This window comes from Cyprinus carpio, chromosome B16 (genome assembly GCF_018340385.1).
Source record: "Cyprinus carpio isolate SPL01 chromosome B16, ASM1834038v1, whole genome shotgun sequence".
NCBI classification, from domain to species: Eukaryota; Metazoa; Chordata; class Actinopteri; order Cypriniformes; family Cyprinidae; genus Cyprinus; species Cyprinus carpio.
Window position 1 is genome coordinate 23453467 of NC_056612.1, and position 21271 is coordinate 23474737.

At 37.6% G+C, this 21271-nt stretch overlaps 1 protein-coding gene across 2 annotated transcripts in view; it reads right to left on the bottom strand.

The window, feature by feature from the left end:
- Window positions 1–21271, bottom strand: part of LOC109088974 (semaphorin-4A) — a 23613-nt gene continuing 2342 nt past the window's right edge. Inside the window, exons 1-14 of one of the 2 annotated variants that reach the window (XM_042741567.1) lie at window positions 9534–9711; window positions 7591–7751; window positions 7389–7445; window positions 6112–6207; window positions 5934–6027; window positions 5734–5853; window positions 5412–5545; window positions 3986–4167; window positions 3540–3681; window positions 2734–2923; window positions 2531–2646; window positions 2200–2363; window positions 1666–1733; window positions 1–1010 (exon numbers count right to left, since the gene is read on the bottom strand). In XM_042741567.1, the coding sequence (XP_042597501.1) occupies window positions 331–1010; window positions 1666–1733; window positions 2200–2363; window positions 2531–2646; window positions 2734–2923; window positions 3540–3681; window positions 3986–4167; window positions 5412–5545; window positions 5734–5853; window positions 5934–6027; window positions 6112–6207; window positions 7389–7445; window positions 7591–7751; window positions 9534–9633 (2304 nt within the window). In that variant the 5' untranslated portion in view covers window positions 9634–9711 and the 3' untranslated portion in view covers window positions 1–330. Of the gene's footprint in view, window positions 1011–1665; window positions 1734–2199; window positions 2364–2530; window positions 2647–2733; window positions 2924–3539; window positions 3682–3985; window positions 4168–5411; window positions 5546–5733; window positions 5854–5933; window positions 6028–6111; window positions 6208–7388; window positions 7446–7590; window positions 7752–9533; window positions 9712–21271 lie in introns of those variants that run through there. The other variant, XM_042741568.1, reaches the window with a different exon arrangement.

Genomic DNA, 21271 nt, shown 5'->3' on the forward strand with positions numbered 1-21271 from the left:
AAAAAACAAGTTTTTTTTTTTTAACTTGGCATCATCAAATTATGTAATACGCCTTTTTTGCAAACAAGCCATTTTTTTCATGATGCAGGGCTGTCTTCACTTAAAATCCTAAAAAAACTCTTAATTTGGATTTCAGCATTGACTGAAAAAAAGGGTTTTAACAAAACAAACATGATTACCTAAACTCATAAATTATAAATAAAATCAAATGATTATAAATACATATGGGTAACATTCTAGTGATGACATTATTTTTCAAACTAAATAAGGGTCAAGAATTATTCTTTAGTTTGTTTAATCTACAAATATAGATCCTGCTGGTTTTCGGGCTCAGCTTCTCTGTTCTTCCAGTTCTGTTTGCCAGATATTGTCTGATTCCTTGTCTTTAGGTTGTTTCTGAGGGGTGGTTTTGTTGCACCTCATGCTGCGCCTCCAAAGGACCACAAAAGCAATGAATACAAAAAGACAAATGAAAAACAAGAGGCAAAAAATAATCATTCCAGTATAGTAACTCTTCTGTGCAATGCAAACACCGTCTTTTCCTGCAGTGTTCATGTTTTTAGTAGATGGATGATTAGTCCCGGCTTTTTTCTCACTGGTCCTGTCTGGTGTCATAAATGCATCTTTCTTTTTCCCTTTTGTAGGTTCAGATTCATCGACCTTAAGTGTTGTGTAGTAATCAGGAATGGGCTCTGTTTTTGTGCCCTCATCAGAGTCCAGGGTGACGTCAGGCTGCTGATGTGATGAAGGAGGGAAAGAACGAGGCATGACAGGGAGAGTTACAGCGAAGGTGGCGATGGTTTGCTTGAAGCCCAGTTCCTCAGACATGCAGCGGTAGGTGTTCACGGTCTCTGGAGTGGCGGTGAAAACAAGACTGCTGCCTGCCCACTGCATGTACGGAAACTGAGGAACAATGCTGTTGTTTAAAAACCTCCAAGTCACCTTGGCCAGTCTCGACCTTGAGTGACATTGTAGAACCACAATCTCATTTAACTGGGCAATCCGTGTCACTGGAAAAAGACAAAGGTATCAGTTTTATCAAATATTACAGTTACACATTCAGTGCAACTAAACTCAAAATAGAGTAGTTCACCCAAAAATGTACTCATCTGAGATGTAGATAAGTTTGTTTTATCATCAGAACAGATTTGGAGATTACATCATTTGCTCACCAATGGATCCACTGCAGTGAATGGGTGCCGTCAGAAAGAGAGTTCAAACAGCTGATAAAGTAATCTAGTCCACACAACTCCAGTCTATCAGTTAACATCTGGTAAAGTCAAAAGCTGCAAGCTCGTATAAAACAAATCCATTATTAAGGCATTTTAAAACTTTAAACTAAAACACCAGCCCATAATAATGGCACCCATTCACTCCAGAGTATCCATTAATGAGCAAGTGATTTAATACTCCAAATCTCTTCTGATGAAGAAACAAACTCATCTACTTCTTGGATGGCCTGATGGTGAGTCAATTTTGGCAAAATTTACTTTTTACAAATATCTGAAAACATTTCGTACTAGAATTTTACATTAAGCAAGAAACTTCCACTGCTTATTGGTGATTATGAATTGAAAATCTGGCAACTTCACCAATAAACACCATGTAGTTGCAAAGAACACTCTGAGGTTGGTTATATCAAAGTCACACAGAAAACGTGTTTACCTGTAGCAGCAGTATTTTTGAACTCTGTGCACTGTTCACTGACATTTCCGCTTTCCACGTCCTGCCGTCTGTGTTTGAGACACAAAAAGATAGGAATAGTAGTGAGGTATCTGCCATTTCAGATCACAGCAAAAAAAAAACAAAAAAAACAAAAAAAGAAAAGAAAATGTGCCACTTTACATCTCAGTCAGAACAGTGTGGTTTTTGCTAATACTAAAACTATTAAATATCTAAAATCTAACTATTAACTTTTTAAAAAATGTTTTCATGTAAAATAAAATAAAATAAAATAAAATAAAATTAGATTAAAAAAAAAAACTTAAATGAAAAATAGAAACAATGCCCTGGCAACTAACTGACTAAATCAAAATAATAATAAAAAATGACTACAATTGTATATAAATAATACAAAAATAACACTGGGTCAGACTGACCTTTGCTTTTTAATTGGGCATTTTTTTTGGCTTATTTAGTGATGAGTATGACTGTCCAAGATATTAACTTTAATTTCAGATATTGGTACAGAAAACTCACAGGTTAGACCCCATTCTGGACACAGAAGCACAGGCTCTGGTCTCTGAGTCCCATCCACAGAACGGGTCACGTGCCAGCACACACTCTGCACAGTTTGGATAAGCTGAGCAGTTGGATACAGGCACTCTGAACACACCCTCAGAAGAGCCGATAAACAGCACACCCTATAATTCACAAAGACCATTACTTGAAACCTGATCACATTATACATCTAAAAAATTATGTCTCTGTTCCAAGACCTAGTTTGGTATTACAGGAGGGTCAAGTTATAACAAAAAACTAGTCTCAAAAATGAAATGCAAATCATTCACAATAAGATAAAGACAAAAACCTTGCTGGTAGAGAGAAGGATGTTTTTCACAGTTTGTGGTTGCTTAAATATCTGAATTTCTTCAATGATATGAGGACCTTTATCCAGCAGTACGACTTTATGAAGAAAGCCAGATTCTGAAGAAAACAGAAATGGACATCAGGCCATACACAAACAGAAATGATAAACTAAATTAGTATGATCTGCATTGATTATGTGTGTACCAGTGAGCAGGTAAAGGATGGTGTAGCTGTGTCCATTTGCAGCTTGAGTTCTCTGAACAGCTAGACGGCTATACCGCTGCTCTGTTGAGGAGAAAATCAGTTTCTTCCCCACAGGAAGCACAGCTTTTTCAGTCAGGAAGCACTTTTTTACAATGTTTAACACACGGTCACTGTCATTGAATAATCCACACTGTGAAGATATCAAATAAATCTGGTTAAACAGTGGTTAAAGCTGCTGTGTATCACTGTCTGAATGTTAAAATATGTTCTCTGGTCCCAGTTTAATTTGTCACTATAATTAAACCATTGGCAGAGGATTTCATGAGGAGTAGAAACACTGTGTCACTTTGCAAAACGTTTGATTTAGAATCGACTTTACTTCGCTAATTAAGAAATCTGGGTTCCCAATATAATTAAATGTTGACTTTTACAGTGTATTGTATAATCTGTGGCACAAAATGGAATTGCAAAAATAAGTTTAATTTTATTTTAATACTTGAATAAAAATGACATCTATTAATACACTTTTAATACAACTGTAAATAATTTAAAATGTAATATATATATATATACACACACATGCATGTATATATTTAAGATATATATATATATAGTATTTATATATATATAAACTATAAGAATAAAATATATAAATGTATATACTATATATATATAATATATATATATATATATATATATATATTTGTGGATGTGATAATCGTGATAATCATACAGCCACTACTATATATATATATATATATATATATATATATATATATACTATTGGCTCTCTTGGTCTGTGTTACCTTGCCGAGTTTTCCATCTACATTTGGTTGACGTGTCCAGTGGTTTCCATTCAAATCGAATGTCTTGTAATCCCCTGAAAAAGCTGCTTTAATATCTGTTAGACTGAAAGCACAGACTGCTGACAGACCAGATGAAGCTGCCCTAAAAGAGACAGAGAGAAGTGGGAAGTAAATGTTTACACAGATGTCTCATGAACTTTCAGAACAATGAATATATGGAGTGTTACAAGCTCTTGGTGCATAAAGAAGATCTGTAAAGTTCCAAAGACTAAAGTCTCAAATCAAAAGAGATATTATTTATCAAAGTAAGACCATGCACCATGCGGTATTTGAAAAAGAATGTGTTTTTTGAACATTAAAGCATGTCAACATATTCTGTTACACCAAATACACAAAATAATGATCTTTAAAAAAGCATCATATGACCCTTTTAAAATAATCGGCACCATTGTGAGGTAAAGACTCCGTAGAAAAGGGTTTTGTCAGGAGACTCTTCATTCGCTGGGGACAACTTTACAATATCCTGCAGCTTGTTGAACTGGAGCTCATCCCCTTGTTGGCAGACCAGCTGAGACTTAGCAAAGGATGTCCAGCGCTTCTGTAAGGTAAGACTTCCTCCGATGTCATCCTGGTATATAAAATATAAAAAAAATTGATGAGCCTTTTTTGATGAAAATTGATGAAAACTAGACAGCCACTTCCTTTGTGTACTATTCAGGTCTTTTAGACCCAGATGTGAGTAACAATACACTTTATATAGGCCTACTAAAGTTTGTTCAAAATGCCCTTTGTAAACAATTACAAAAATTAAAAAGCTTTTTAAATTTTATATTTATACATCTAGAATTTTGTATAGTCTTCATCAATAGAGATTCTTGAGTGTCAGTTAACAATATCTGATCCTCTTTTTTTGCAATATTTATGGTTGATATGAATTTAAAATATATATATTACTGTCTAAAAGCAGTCACAATGTATTTCAAATACCTAACATTTGACAATACGCTCTGTTTCCGTTAAGTCTGAAAGTCGCTGCCTTATATTTTTAAGTACAACTAAGCTGTTTAAGTCATTTCAACTTAAATTACATTAAACAAAAAATCGAATTGGACAACTTATAAATTAAAATTGAAAATTGTTTAACTTATTTTGATGAGTTAAAGTAATGTAAAAAAAATCGTCATAACTTATTGGCCATATTTTTATTTTTATTATATATATTTTATATATATATATATATATATATATATAATATATCTATATATATATATATTATTTTTTACAGTATACTGTTAAAGTGCATTAGCATCACTGACACATAGTTGCCTATATAAACTTTTTATGCAGTAGGCTTCTACATGCGCATGACTATTTTGAAAACTTCTAAAGACTGAAATACACCACACAACTTCAAATCTGAACTAGGCATCATATACTTGCTGACTTTGTAAATGCTTACAGAGAAAAACTGGGCATCATATAGCCTACCAAATGAGTAAAGCATACACACTGCAGGACTTTCAAGTCGTTCAGAATGCAAATCAAAACAATATGTATTCTGAAATCAGCTCAATATATATAAATTAATTATGATTAAGTGTTCTTTTTATAAGCAGAAAGACTGGATTAGTATTTGCTAGTAAAACGCACCCAAATCACTCCACATTTGCATGTACAAAATATAGGAGAAGTCTGTAAAGTTAGGCTACACAGAAATCTATAATTTAGCGACCATAACTACTGTAATTTATTTTAAACAGAACACAAAGGTCACTTCAGTGTTTGTAGTTCTTGTAGTTTTTGCTGAAAAATAATCCAGTCTTTGTAACTTCCTTCATTCTGATTCAGAATAGGAGAAAAATAAAGTCTCACCGTGCAGACCTGTGCCACACGAGACACAGTAAAAGAGTTCAGAAATAAGTCTCCAGTCAAGTCCCCAACCTCAGTAAAGAACAGCAGGATCTTTCCTTCACTGGAGACATGTGTTGAACTTATGAATTCAGGTTCTAAGAGAAAAACAAACAAAAGTGTGAAAATTCACTCAAGGTTACAGTAGCGACTCATTTATGACCTTTTCATGAATCCAATCCTGCAACTCGTGTTACAGGCCCATATAACCACTAGGCCATCAAGATCAAACTTTGAATATGTTATCATTATGGCAGCATTAATTTTGGGACAAAAATATACAAACCCTGTAGCAATTTTGGTGCATTCTGAAGCTCCAAGTTATTGCGTGTTCCTCTGCTGTGACAGCGAGATATCACTTTGTCCCCAAAGTAGCCCACTTTGGTTGCTGTATACAGCTCTTCATCTGTTAGAGAGGTCACAGTTAAGTGTGTGAGAGCACTAGATTAGATGAGGTCATTCCAAAAGGTGTTTCTGCCCTCTCACCAACAATAGTCGCTGCGTTCCTCTGGGTGGAGCTAGAAGGACAGCAGTTTTTGGCATCCTTTGTTTCTCTGCTAGCGCTCAGAGAACTTGCTGGCTAAAACAGGGAGGTCAGTATGTTAGAGCAGAGAGCAATCCATTCAATACTATCGATCTGTGCAATTTATGTATTTGAACTTACTATGATGAGGGCTTGTGGTTTATATGCATTTGTCCCGCAGACATAAAGGTGTGTAGAGTTGAAAAACTGTAGAATACTAATGAAGTTGCCACAATCCTGTAATGGACGAGCATAAAAATAAATAATAAGAGGTATGTTACAATAAATATGAAGCTTGTAAAAATCTGCCATCACATTAATGGCAATAAGGGTCACATGATTCCAACTTGTCTCAATTTGTCTATCTATGTTAGTCAAAAACAGAGTAAGCATACAATGCATTTAAAAAATGCACCTTTTCCATGATGAAAATGTTTTCAATGTCGGAAGAGTGTTTTCAATTCCAATTTCAATTTTTTTTTTTTTTTTGGTGGGGCTAGTTTGGAATAATAAGATTTTTTTTGTATGTTTTTGAAAGTCTCTAATGCCCACCAAGGCAGGAGTTATTTGATCAAAAATACAGTAAAAAACAGAAATAGTTATAATTTAAAATAACTTTTTTTTTATTCAAATATATTTTAAAATGTTATTTATTCCTGTAATAGCAAAGTTGAATTTTCATCAGCCATTACTCCAGTCTTCAGCATCACGTGATAATTAGGAAAGCATTCTAATATGCTGATTTGGTGCTCAAGAAACATTTCTTTTACACACACACACACTAGCACACAATCACACACACACACACACACACACACACACACACACACAATCGTGATTAATCGCATCCAAAAATTAGTGCTGTCAAATGGTTAATCGTGATTAATCGCATCCAAAATAAAAGTTTTTATTTACATAATATATCTGTGTGTACTGTGTATATTTATTATACATATATAAATACACACACATACAGTATATATATATATATATATAAAATATTTACATGTATTTACTTGTATATATTTATATTAATACAATTTATATAATAAATAAATATATTTAATATATAAACGTAGATATATACATGCATGGGTGTGTATTTATATATACATATTAAATGTAAACAGTACACACACATATACAATGTAAACAAAACATTTATTTTGGATGCAATTTATTGCGATTAATCCTTTGACAGCACTAACACACACACACACACACACACACACACACACACACACACACACACACACACACACACACACACACACACACATATATATATATATATATCCTTTTTATCAGCTTGGAAATTTGTCATCGACCGATACATATAGTAAAGTAAATTTACTATATGTAAATATGTAAAGTAAAACTAAGTTCCAGGAAGATGTTAGGAACGGTAGCCTACATACCTTTCTTGAGGCCACTGTACAGGTTTTCATATTTTGTGGAGATGCTGCCCATTCCAACTGTAAAAATGTAATTTTTTTAACAGTAATTACTGTATGTAATTTCCCCTCCAAGTCTAGGATGATCTTCATGACAGAAGTTTAGAGAGTGGAAATCTGAAATATATAGCACAATATACCTGAAGGGTTACACAATCTTTCTCACCTTGTCTTTGAGTGTAATACTATCAGGTTGACTGACATCCAGAGAGAGCAGAGCATCCTGAGCGCCAACAAATAATGTGTCAGCATCAGTGCTGAGCAGCAGAGAGCTGGTGTTCTTCACAACAGAGCTGTGGTAGATGCTCAAGAGACGCTCTGAGCTTCCTGTGGAAGAAAAAACAACCAGTTAAACCTCGACCCCTCCAGTATAAGATTACATTTCTGAGAGACTGGCACATGTATTTTACATAAAATTATTTTTCTTCACCAATGTCTTTTAACGTCTTTATTTGCTTTTGACCTTTAAACAGCGATTATATTAACAGTTAAGCACTGAAACCACAACATTCACACTCTTTTCCTCTTTTTGATCTGAGGAAATAAGCAAGGCCCATGAGCTGAGGTTTAGCAATACTGCACATACAGACAAACAGAAATACGACTATATGATTTTGCTGTGTCGTCTAGACAACCAAACTCTCTTAGAGAATGCATCATTAATATTAGATGATAAATGACAACCCTGATTATTTTTATTGCTTTAACTTGAGGTTGAGGTTCATAACAGCTTCATAAATGTTTCTAAGCCATGGCACTGAGAAACCTCAATGTGGTGTACTAAGCCTAATGTTAATATATGTAAGAGTCTTGTTTCTAAATGTGCACGTTATACATATGTACAATTCAAACGTTAAAAGTAGGCAATTATTTTTCAACGTTTTCAAATGAAACCTCTTTTGCTCACCACGGCTGCATTTATTTGATGAAAAATACAGTAAAAGCAGTAATATTTAGAAATATTACTACAATTTAAAATAAGCGTTTTGTATTTTAATATATTTTAAAATGCAATTTATTACTGTGCTAACAAGGCTAAATTTTCAGCAGCCATTACATTATAGTGTCACATATTCCTTCAGAAATCATTCAAATATGCTGATTTGCTCCTCAAGTAACAATTCTTATTATTATCAATACTGAAAACCATTGTGCTGCATAATATTTATGCGGAAATCTATTTTCAAGATTATTTGAAGTTAAAAAACAGCATTTATTTCAACATTTTCAATGTCTGACTTTTAATTAATTAAATGCACCCTTGCCAAATAATATGAATTTCTTAAAAATAATGATTATTTTAAATGGAAGTGTACGTCAGAATAGTTTCAAAGTAGTTCCTCTTCCAAATAAATAAACATATTAGTCATACGTAAAACCCCTGACAGTGTCAAAAAATCCTGATATTATATGGGGCTTTTATTGATCTAATTGTCCTCACTGATGTCTGATATACTCTAAAGCAAAAACTAACCACAGTCTTAAGCATGCTTCTCTGCAGCAGCAGGCCTTTGAGCATGTGGTGCAGATAATCGGTCAGCGGTGGTTTCAAGCGAGCAGCATTTAGACCATCAAGCATTTGCAGAACAACAGTAATGGGTAAAAACTAACAAAGCCACAACTCACACGTTTAAAGAAGAAAGATTACAAAACTTACACAGAATCTGTGTTTGCCCAACATGACGGTGCTATTTGGTCATCTTGGTCAACATGGGTCATATTTATGAAATGAGTTTAAATTTACTGCATGTGAATCAAATGCAAAGATTTCGCTTGTGATTCATGAATAAAACATACTGAATTATTTTCTTGTACCAAAGTTGAGCAGATTTGTATAAAAGTCAGAGGACCAAACTACTTCATCACAGGTTGGAAAACAATTAATTTCTCAATTATTCATATTGGAAACACATTCTGACGGAAATGTGGTTACAAATGACTGATATCAACAGCAGTCTGATTGATAAAATCCTGTTTCTTGCTTAAGGATGTCTACTAGAACATCTGTATTTATCTATACTTTGCTCTCAACATGCACATCTGTAAGTGTGAGTTTTTGCACCAGTAAAATATGTCTCACTATCGTCTCTCAATCTGAGCTTCACTTACCCTGAGAGAATGACATGCGAGGACGCAGGGAGGCCTGAGATGGATCCATCGATCCCAAGAGGAGGACCTTAAATATCCAGATCCTAAACAATCCTGCCATCCTAACAGATGTTTTATGGTACAGGACCTGTTCTGATCAGCTACCAAAACAGCAAGTGACTGGATCTCACTTCCTCTGATCTGACCTTCTTGAGCGCAGCAGGAAGGAAGCCTAAAAAACCTCAAACCACTCTCAGTTAAGTCCTCTCTTACTCAGTATCCACTACTAAACACTTACTGCTAATGGCATTTCTTCTGACAGCAGCACGGAACTGAATTGTAATGATACTATCATGATATCTTTTTTATATTCAGTAAGTGCATTTCCTCTTGGCATATCTAATTTCTCTGTTGGATGAGAAACATCTTGAAACCTGTTTTTGGCTGGCAAATGTCATTTTCTTAACTGGTAACACTTTACAGTAAGGTTCCATTTATTAACAGTTAGCTGCATTGGTAAACATCAACTAAAAATGAAAACTACAGAGTATTATAGTTTGTTTGGATAAAAAAAAAATGCAATATAGAATGGATCCTGTGAAAGTTTCTTGCAGTGCTGCGCTTATAATATGGTATGTTAAAATTAATATAAGGAGTTACAGAAAGCAGTGTAATCATGCAAACTATTTTTTTGTACCGGTTTTGTTTCAGAAGCACAACTATGATTATATCTAGGTACACTATAGGTTGTGAAACAGAGCTAGAGAGTGAGCGTGGTGGCAGATAAAGGTATGTGGTTATAAGAAGGGATGTGGACACAATTGTAAAGTACGTGCTTAATTGCAATGAGAACAGGCCAGGTTGCTATTTTTAGGCATGAAAGTCAATTGAAAAAAAAAATGTTTCCTCGAACTGAAGGTAGAAGAAGAGCAATGCAAGGGACTGACAGTATTTTTAAATGGACTTTCAGTACGACATAAAGTCTGTGCTTAGAAGGAGAGGAAATTGTGCAAGCAAGCAACCTCACAGACGTAAAGAACAGTTCAGTGAGTTCAGAAAGTCAAAATACTCTTCTGCTATTAGAATTTCAACATAAAGCAGGTTTTTCAGAGTCGTTCAGTTCCAGAAGTAGCTCTGAATACACAAAGGTGACAAAATGGAGCTATGACCTTTGACCCTTCCACATTGACCTTTTAAATGGGACACATAACTGTAAGTTATCTTACAATTATAAAAATGAATCATTCTGCACAGCACACAGCAATGTTTACAATGATACAATGACAAAATGTTTTTATGTAGCTATTTCATTTTTTATTATTATTATGAATATTATGCTTTTCCACATTTTAGAATAATAAATAGGGTATTAAAATTATTAAATTTACAAATTAGAATTATGGGGAACTGTAGCAACCAAAAATAAATAAATAAATAAATGTAAAAAATGGATTTATATTCCAGCCAACATCCTGTTGTTGTTTTTTTTACAGAATTGTGAACTTATATCTTGCAATTTAGACGTTCTGTCTTTGAATTGGAGAACACACTCAATTCCAACCTTATTCCTCACACTTCTGAGTTTATATTAGAATTGCAATATGTAAACTTGTATAAAAGGTAGTAAATTCCAAGGAAAAAAGTCAGAATTGCAAGGTGCGAGATGAAAAAATGTGAATTTTGAAAAATAATAATTTGAATTGAGTGATATAAAGTCAATTCTGAGGGATACAGGCTGAATTGTAACATAAGCTATAAGTCAGAATTGATTTTTCACTCAAAATAGCGAGATATAAAATCAGAATTGTGATATGAAAGTCATAATTATTCATTTAATTATATATAAACACAGCGTATTTGTCTAATTAATTTCAAGAATTTAAGTATGAGTCTTTGGATAAAACAAATTCATACAGGATTGTCCAAAGTTTAGATTGCAGCCTATAATATGAATACTGGTAATATGAACACTAGCTTTATCAGACTAATCCAACCATATACAACAATTTACATTGTAATTGTAAGAAAATGATTTGTTTTAGGCAGAACTTTGTCCAAAAGTGCAGCACACCTCACTGACGCAGAGTGACGCAGCTGCCACGCCCACAGAAGTGATGTTCCCTCTCACTTCTGTTTACGTTCACTTTCACGCTTGGGCGTTGATACCGGAATATTGCCGTCAAGATTCCAGAGAATTATCTGTGTGTACTAGTGGTGCGCGGGTCGGCTTTTTTTTCCAACCCGCGGGTCCCACTTTTATGAAATTATTTGGCCCGCCCCGCAAATAAAGTGACAATTTCTTTACCCGCCCCAACGTGGGGTCCGCGGGTTATGAGACGACCCGCGCATCGGGGACATCACGCAAGTTACGCTGCTACGTAGGCCTTCCTATTGTAGCCTTATCAAAGAACCTAATAAAATATGAAAATAGATATTCCAAATATTTAATATAGACTATAGGGAATTGCACGCAACATACATGTTTTTTTTTTTGTTTTGTTTTTTTTAATGACCCGCCCCGCAAATAAAGTGACAATTTCTTTACTCGCCCCAACCCGACCCGCGGGTAATGAGACGACCCGCGGATCACTAGTGTGTACACTAGGATGATTTGCAGTGGTGGGTAGGCTACTATTAATTTAAATTAATGTAAATTCACAATAGTTTAAGAAGTGGAAAAAAAAACAACAACCAAAAAACACCTTCCCACCACGCCCTCCCCCGTCCCGTCGTTGACTGCACAGGGCAAAAAGAGGACTGATTCGATCACTTGAGAGCACCTGCACGCTGGGCCGCATTAATGCACGGGCTTACCTGGGCTTAAGCCCAGGGCCCCGGGCTTGGGGAGGGCCCCGATGATGCCGGAAAATATTGTAATCGGATTTTATAATTCGTTGGCTGTCCCTTTAAAAATTACGCTTTATCGCTTTGCTTTGAATGCACGTGCGGGCGTTGCAAGTCCTGCTCGAGAAGTGTCAGTCAAACCCTCTCACTCAATGAAGTCAAGTCAAGTCAAGTCAAGTCAAGTCTGCTTTATTGTCAATTCTTCCACATGTACAGTACATACATACAGAGAATCGAAATTGCGTTACTCTCAGACCCCCGGTGCATACAGATAACACTAACAGTAGAGCCTAAAAATCTGGAGACTTCGCAGTTTCCTCCCTGATGGCAGCAGACTGAAGAAGCTGTGTGACGGGTGAGTGGGATCACCTGCAATGCAGAGGGCTTTTCGAGTGAGACGGGTTCCATAAATGTCCTGGAGGGAGGGGAGAGAGGAGAGAGACACCAATGATCTTCTCAGCTGCTCTCACTATGCGTTGCAGAGTCTTCCGGCAGGACGCGTTGCAGGCGCCATACCACACAGTGATGCAGCTGGTCAGAATGCTCTCGATGGTGCCTCTGTAGAAGGTGTACATGATGGGGGGTGGGGGGCTCTGGCTCTCCTCAGTTTGCGGAGGAAGTAGAGACGCTGCTGTGATTTCTTGGCCAGTGCTGCAGTGTTGTCGGTCCAGGAGAGGTCCTCTGTGATGTGCACACCCAGGAACTTGGTGCTGCTCACTCTCTCCCCAGTCGCACCGTTGATGGTCAGAGGAACATGCTGAGTGTGCGCTCTCCTGAAGTCCACAACAATCTCCTTCGTCTTCTCCACGTTCAGAGAGAGATTGTTGTCACTGCACCACCCGGCCAGGCGGCTCACCTCGCTCCTGTAGTTTGTCTCATCTCTGTTGCTAATGAGACCCACCACAGTCGTGTCATCCGCAAACTTAATGCAGAGTTGGAGTTTGTGTGACGGTGTGCAGTCGTGGGTCAGCAGAGTGAAGAGGAGGGGGCTCAGCACACATCCTTGGGGGGCCCCAGTGTTCAGTGTGATGGTGCTGGATGTGTTGCTGCCGACACGTACTGCCTGAGGTCTTCCAGTCAGAAAGTCCAACAGCCAGTTGCACAGCGAAGTGTTGAGCCCCAGCTCGACCAGTTTGTGAATGAGCTGTTGAGGGATGATTGTGTTGAATGCTGAACTGAAGTCTATGAACAGCATTCTGACGTATGAGTCTTTTTCCTCTAGATGTGTGAGTGCTGAGTGGAGGGTAGTTGAGATGGCATCATCGGTCGACCGGTTGGACCGATATGCAAACTGGAATGGGTCCAGGGAGGGGGGGAGGGCAGACTTGATGTGGTGCATGACTAGCCGTTCGAAGCACTTCATGAGGATGGGAGTAAGTGCAACAGGACGGTAGTCATTGAAGCATGATGGAGATGGCTTCTTCGGGACTGGAATGATGGTGGTAGCTTTGAAGCATGTGGGAATAACAGCTTGACTAAGTGAGATGTTGAAAATGTCTGTGAAGACATCAGTGAGTTCTGCTGCACAGTCTCTCAGTACACGCCCAGGAATGTTGTCAGGACCCGGAGCTTTGAGTGCATTGATCCTGCTGAAGGATCTCCTCACGCTGTCTGGGGGCCAGCATCATCACCTGGTCTCTGGGAGGAGGTGGAGTCTTCTGTGCAGTGGAGATGTTTTGTGCCTCAAAGCGAGCGAAGAAGGTGTTCAGCTCGTTCAGCAGAGAGATGTTTGCTGTCACAGGTCCGCTGTGGGGGCTTGTAGTCCGTAATGGTCTGTATCCCCTGCCACAGGCTCCGAGTGTCTCTGCTGTCGCTGAATTGATGGGCTATCCTCCTGGAGTACTGTCTCTTAGCCTCTCTGATGCCGCGGGATAGGTTGGCCCTGGCTGTTCTCAGGCCCCCCTCGTCTCCAGCTCTGAAGGCAGCGTTCCGCGTCTCCAGGAGTCTGTAGACTTCCCCTGTCATCCACGGGCTTCTGGTTGGCCCGGACAGTAATGGTTTTTGTGACTGTTACATCCTCAATACACTTGGTGATGTAGGCAGTGACAGTCTCCGAGTACTCCTGGAGGTCAGTGGAGTTATTATAAGTGGCAGCCTGCTTAAACATATTCCAGTCAGTTGTATCAAAGCAGTCCTGAAGAGCCTCAGACGATCCTTCTGGCCACACTTGAATCTGTTTCTGAACTGGTTTGGCGACTTTAACGAGCGGTCTGTATGCAGGCATTAGCATGACAGTGATGTGGTCTGAGGCACCAAGGTGGGGGAGGGGGAGGGCTTTGTAAGCTCCCTCTCTGTGTGGTGTAAACAAAGTCTAAAATGTTTTTACCTCTTGTTGGAAAGTTAATGTGTTGGTGTATTTTAGGAAACACACTCTTTAAGTCAGCATGGTTGAAATCCCCAGCTATGATGAGAAAAACATCGGGGTGTGCTGTCTGCTGCTCACTGATGTGCTGGTACAGTTCATTTAGTGCATCGTTCCTGTTGCTGTTGCTGTTGTTCGGGGGGAATGTAAACCGAAACGAGCAGTATGGCAGTATATTCCCTCGGCAGATAGAACGGCCGGCACTTAATAATCATAAACTCCACCAGGGGTGAGCAGTGTTTGCAGATCACAACAGCATCGCGGCACCACGCGTCATTGATGTAAACACAAAGCCCGCCGCCGCGGGTTTTTTTCCTCCCGCGACGCGAGCTCTGTCTGCTCGATAGCACGTCAGCTGGTCGAGCTGAATGGCGCAGTCCGGAACGCTGTCGCTGGAGCCATGTTTCCGTGAATACAAACACACAACAGTCTCTTACAGTCCTCTGAGTTGAACGTAGTAATCGGATGTAGTCCAGTTTATTGTCCAAAGAGCGTACGTTAGCCAGTACGACGGTGGGGATGGATGGCTTGTGTGGGTTAGCCGTTAGCCTAGCCCGGATACCTCCGCGCTTCCCCCTCTTCTGCTTCCTCTCACGCCGCTTGTGGCGCCTCCGCTGTGGGCGAGATGCAGTAGAGGGGGTCGGTGATGATGTAGGCCTCCGGAGCAGTTCGAGATCTCGCAGCAGTTCCGCGTGCGCGGAGTTTAACTCTAAAAAAAATGCGGCTCTGCCGACATCCAGCAGAAACTCACGACTGTATGCGCGCCTGCTTAAAGACAGATAGACGCGATGACGACGTACAAAAAACACTGCGACTCACAAGACAAAAAACACGAAAACACCGTTCTGTCGGGACAGAGAGAAGCCGCTGCGTGTGGACGCGCCGCCATCTTGGTTTATCGCATGGCGGTGCGTCCCTGCAATCATCAGTCACAGTGGGCATTATTTAATTGTCTGAAATCCAATAAAATTCATCATTGTCTGAAAGCATTCAGTTATTGGCCTGTATCGAACTCACGTGACATACTTACGTTGAATTCTTTATAAGATAATTGCCGCCTATTCTAATGATGACAATAACTAATCTAATAGCTAATCTAATGTGGCCGCAATGTCTCGTAAATATGAAAGTGGTTCGCAAAAAAATAAAAACAGCACAAGATAAAGTAGAACGTCAGAACAATTTGTTAAAAAAAAAATTCCCGAAACTAACATCATATTTTAACGCAGGCCCAGGGAAAGATGAAGATGCAGATAATGGTGAAGGGAAAAGGGAATCACCGCCATTTACAGGTTGGTTGTGATATACTAGCAGGCTGGCAGCAGTAACGTTAGCTAGATATGATAGTCTATCAAAATAATTAACTCCTTTTAAACTTAACAACTTAGTTGAGCTCCCAGTAGTTAGTTAGCCACCACACTAGAGCTGTGGATTATAATAATTTTTATGTATTGGAATGTTGATGCGAACGATTCTGCATACATGTAATTAAATAGGCCTTATCATACTAACATAATGATTCAAATAAAGCACTCTTGTTACTATTAAAGTTGCGTATGCCTTCAGAAGCAAACACTTATTTGCGCTTGATGTTCGTATCAATTCTTTAAAGCAAAATATTTGGGCACATTTCGTTTTTTACTAAAAGAAAATGCATGAATGAGAAAATTGTGTAGGACGTGCTTGATGTTAAAACTACTTTTTAATCGCAATAATAAGTCATGAAAAAGATCTCTGTACTCGTGTTGACTGACATACCCTAAGCGCGTGTGCAGAAAACCCTCACAGACATCACGCAATACTGAATTAAATTGAGAATGATTCCATGACAAATGCATTTTTAACAGTCACTTGTTGCCACCTGGTGGGGTAACGTGTAATAGATAAAAACGGCCTTACAGTAAAAGGGGTGGAACCATAACTTTTAACGATTAATTATGCAGTTTCAATGGATGAAGGCAGGGCTCAACCCCGGTCGGGCCAGTGATTCAAATTTTTACCTGCCCCACCAAAATTTTCACTGGCCCCACAACAAAAAATTAATAAAAGTAAAAGACAAGAAAATGGGCCTATAAAATACGCATAGATATTGTTTTCATTGTCTTTGTTACATTTAACCTCAATAATAGGTTAATGACAGCAAAAGCTACTAGATTAACTTAAATTTTAAATATTGTTAGACAAAAAAACAGTAAGTAATAAAATAGTTACAAATAATCAAATTACGAGTAATAGCACAAATAAATACAACAGAACAAACATATAAATGAAATAAATGGTGCTTTTCAAGTTTTTCATGTAGGTTTAAACAAGAGATTTTCAGGTACAGAAGTTGTAATCTAATGTATAACTATAGAATAGATTAAACTTTATTAAACATTTATCAGTCAAGAGCAGTTACAGATGCATAAAAATGTTTTCAATGTTGAAAATATAAAACGTTAAATACTGTGGAATTATAAAAAAAAAATGGAGACACTTTAAACCTGAAATTAAACCCGCCAGTAGGTGGCAGCGAATCACTGTTAATGAGCAAATCATTGAGATTCAACCGATTCATTCAAGCGGCTGATTCACTCAGGCAGTGTTGCTCAGAGGCAAAACAATTCTGTGGACTTTGGAACCATTTTCGTTGGGGAAATACAGCGAAACAGACGATTTGGTGTCTAAAATGTAAGTCACTTGATATTAAGTTCTTTGTTCTGTAAGCTAAATAAAATCATCACATTTGTAATCATGCTAATATTTGTAGAAAAACGGCACTCTTTGTGTAATATTGGTTAACATAGATATTAAATTATTAATTATATGAAATATATACAGGGGCAAATTTGAATTCTGAGGTATTAAGACTAAATCACGTGCACAAGTCTAACCTACTAGACTACGTCACAGAATGGGTGTGTTTTTGTTTGTTTTTTGTAAAGTGAGATGCATACTCGATAATATCAGATCGTTAAATCAACAATTACGATATCATAGACTACATATAACGCACACCCTACAGCACTGGCCCGATCGGACAAGTGACCGTTCTGTCTACTGTCCCGAGCGTCATTCACACTTGCCTCGGGCAATCGGGCAGTCCTTATTGTCGAGCCCTGGAAGGGCCCCTCAAGAGGTAAAGCCCAGGGGCCCCTTATAGTCTTAATGCGGCCCTGCCTGCACGTTTTGGAGAGACAGGTAGCGCAGCACGAGGCGAGCTCACTCCCGCTGATGAGTCTCGGTCACGCGACCACTACAGCGCTGTGAGATCCGGTGCGAAGCGCTTGAATTCAGCGAAGAACACAAATGTGATTTAAACTGGTTTAAATCCAAAAAGAAACAGCGCTGACAAACGGGAGAAACGTGTGCAAGAACGATATACAGGTGCTGGTCATATAATTAGAATATCATCAAAAAGTAGTTTTTTTTTTCTTTCACTAATTCCATTCAAAAAGTGAAACTTGTATATTATATTCATTCATTACACACAGACTGATATATTTCAAATGTTTATTTCTTTTAATTTTGGTGATTATAACTGACAACTAAGGAAAATCCCAAATTCAGTTTCTCAGAAAATTAGAATATTGTAAAAAGGTTCAATATTGAAGACACCTGGTGCCACACTCTAATCAGCTAATTAACTCAAAACACCTGCAAAGGCCTTTAAATGGTCTCTCAGTCTAGTTCTGTAGGCTATTTGACTTGAGGTCCAGTGTAAAGTTTCCACCATCATTGATGGTTTGGGGTGCCATGTCATCTGCTGGTGTTGGTCCACTGTGTTTTCTGAGGTCCAAGGTCATTGCAGCATATACCAGGAAATTTTAGAGCACTTCATGCTTCCTGCTGCTTACCAACTTTATGGAGATGCAGATTTCATTTTCCAACAGGACTTGGCACCTGCACACAGTGCCAAAGCTACCAGTACCTGGTTTAAGGACCATGGTATCCCTGTTCTTAATTGGCCAGCAAACTCGCCTGACCTTAACCCCATAGAAAATCAATGGGGTATTGTGAAGAGGAAGACGTGATATGCCAGACCCAAGAATGCAGAAGAGCTGAAGGCCACTATCAGAGCAACCTGGGCTCTCATAACACCTGAGCAGTGCCACAGACTGATCGACTCCATGCCACGCCACATTGCTGCAGTAATTCAGACAAAAGGAGCCCCAACTAAGTATTGAGTGCTGTTAAAGCTCATACTTTTCATGTTCATACTTTTCAGTTGGCCAAGATTTCTAAAAATCCTTTCTTTGTATTGGTCTTAAGTAATCTAATTTTCTGAGAGACTGGATTTGGGATTTTCCTTAGTTGTCAGTTATAATAATCAAAATTAAAAGAAATAAACGTTTGAAATATATCAGTCTATGTGTAATGAATGAATATAATATACAAGTTTCACTTTTTGAATGGAATTAGTGAAATAAATCAACTTTCTTAAGAAACACTAATTATAAAACCAGCAAATAAATATTCTCGAATAACTTTAAGATATAATCTTATACATTGAGATTTTAAATGACAGTATTCTATTAGCAGTTAGTCTGATAGGACTTGATTTCTATAATCTTATTTGCTTATTTTGGGTTTGTTATGCTGAATGCACAGCAAAGATGAACCGTTTGACTACTACTTGTTTATATGTCTGCACTCACACACTTTGTCTTTGGATTTGTCTAAAACCTGTATATGCTCGCAGAAAAATGCCTAAAAAAACTTGACTCATGACAGTGTTTCCTTATTCCCCTACCACAGTAATTCTCAAATCCTGCTTCTGGGGGCCCTGAGGCACAGCACATTGAGATGTCTTCCTCCTCTAACGGATCTAATTCAACTCATCATCTCATTATTAGAGGCTCCATGACCTGATTTGTGTGTAAGATTAGTGAGACTCCTAATATGTGCAGCACTGTGGGTCCCCCGGGAGCTGGATTGAGAAACACTCATCTAAGACCGTTTAAATTGAAATTGCTTTTTCACAATACCTTACAAATGCTAGCAAAACTAACAAAATGCTAGTTTATTTTATCTAGTTCTTGCTATATATTTTCTTTTAAAACAAAAATGATTATTTTGTGTACAAATGTCAGAAAAAGGGTCAATGTTTTATATGCAATTATGACTAGACACTGTGGAGCTGCAGGAAGATTTCAACTAAAAAGTGTATAGTACACACAGGGGCTATTGCACACTAGAACTCCAAAACCATTCAAATGTTAAACCTGTGCCACCTTTTTAAACTCATTTTGTTAAATTATGCAATATATTTTGTCAAGATTCTGATATTTATATTTTATATATTTATTTGTTTTATAATAATTTTATGGAAGAGATAACATCCTAAAAGTATTTTCAGTTTATTTTTCATATATTTATTTAATCTTTTTTATTATTATTTACTATATCAGAAAGATGCTGATAAAAACATCAGAACAAGAACATGTGGGGGATAATGTTAAAATGAAAAGTTAATTTAATAAGTAAAAAAAAAAAATTATACAGTCATACAATCATAAAATAATTTTACAATCATAAAAGTTACAACTTATTTATGAATTTTCTATTATATTGGATGTTTCAAGGCTTTTCTATTGGAGGAGATTCTTCGAATGGATGAGTAAAGTAGATCAGATGTGAATATTTTACAATTAGGTTTAAAGTTAAGGCATCATGCTTTGTGAATGTGGAATTAATATTTATTTGATCATAGCTGTGAAATATTGTCACCCCCCTCCCTTTCTTTTGTTTGCTGTTCTCAAATTGAATTAGTACCTTGGGGCCACCTAGTGGGGAGTAGGAAATGACACCTGTCATGAATCTGATACAATCCTTAAAGGGACACTCCACCCCAAAATGAAAATTTTTGTCATTAATCACTTACCTCCATGTCGTTCCATACCCGTAAAAGCTTAGTTCATCTTTGGAACACAATTTAAGATATTTTGGATGAAAACCGGGAGGCTTGAGACTGTCCCATAGACTGCCAAGTAAATTACACTGACAAGGTCCAGAAGAGTGTGAAAGACATCATCAGAATAGTTCATCTGCCATCAGTGGTTCAACCGTAACATAATGAAATGACGAGGATACTATTTGTACACGAAGAAAACAAAAATATAAGCTGCCTGTGTTTGGCTCAGAATTGCCAAAATGGCGCTACGCTGATTTGGAGATACACAGAGGAGAGGAATTGTTGAATAAAGTCGTTAATTTTGTTTTCTTCGTCTACAAAAAATATTCTCGTCGATTCATAACGTTACAGTTGAAACATTGATGGCAGATGTACTATTCAGATGATGTCTTTCATACTCTTCTGGACCTTGACAGTGTAATTTACTTGGCAGTCTATGGGACAGTCTCAAGCCTCCCGGTTTTCATCCAAAATATAAGACGAACAAAGCTTTTACGGGTTTGGAACAACATGGGGATTAAGTGATTAATGAGAAAATGTTCATTTTGGGGTGGAGTATCCCTTTAATAACAGCACTATTACGAGTAGTTGCTATTTCTCATGACACCTAGAAACTCTTTTTGCTGGTTATGTAAACTTATGTTATGTGAACTTTAT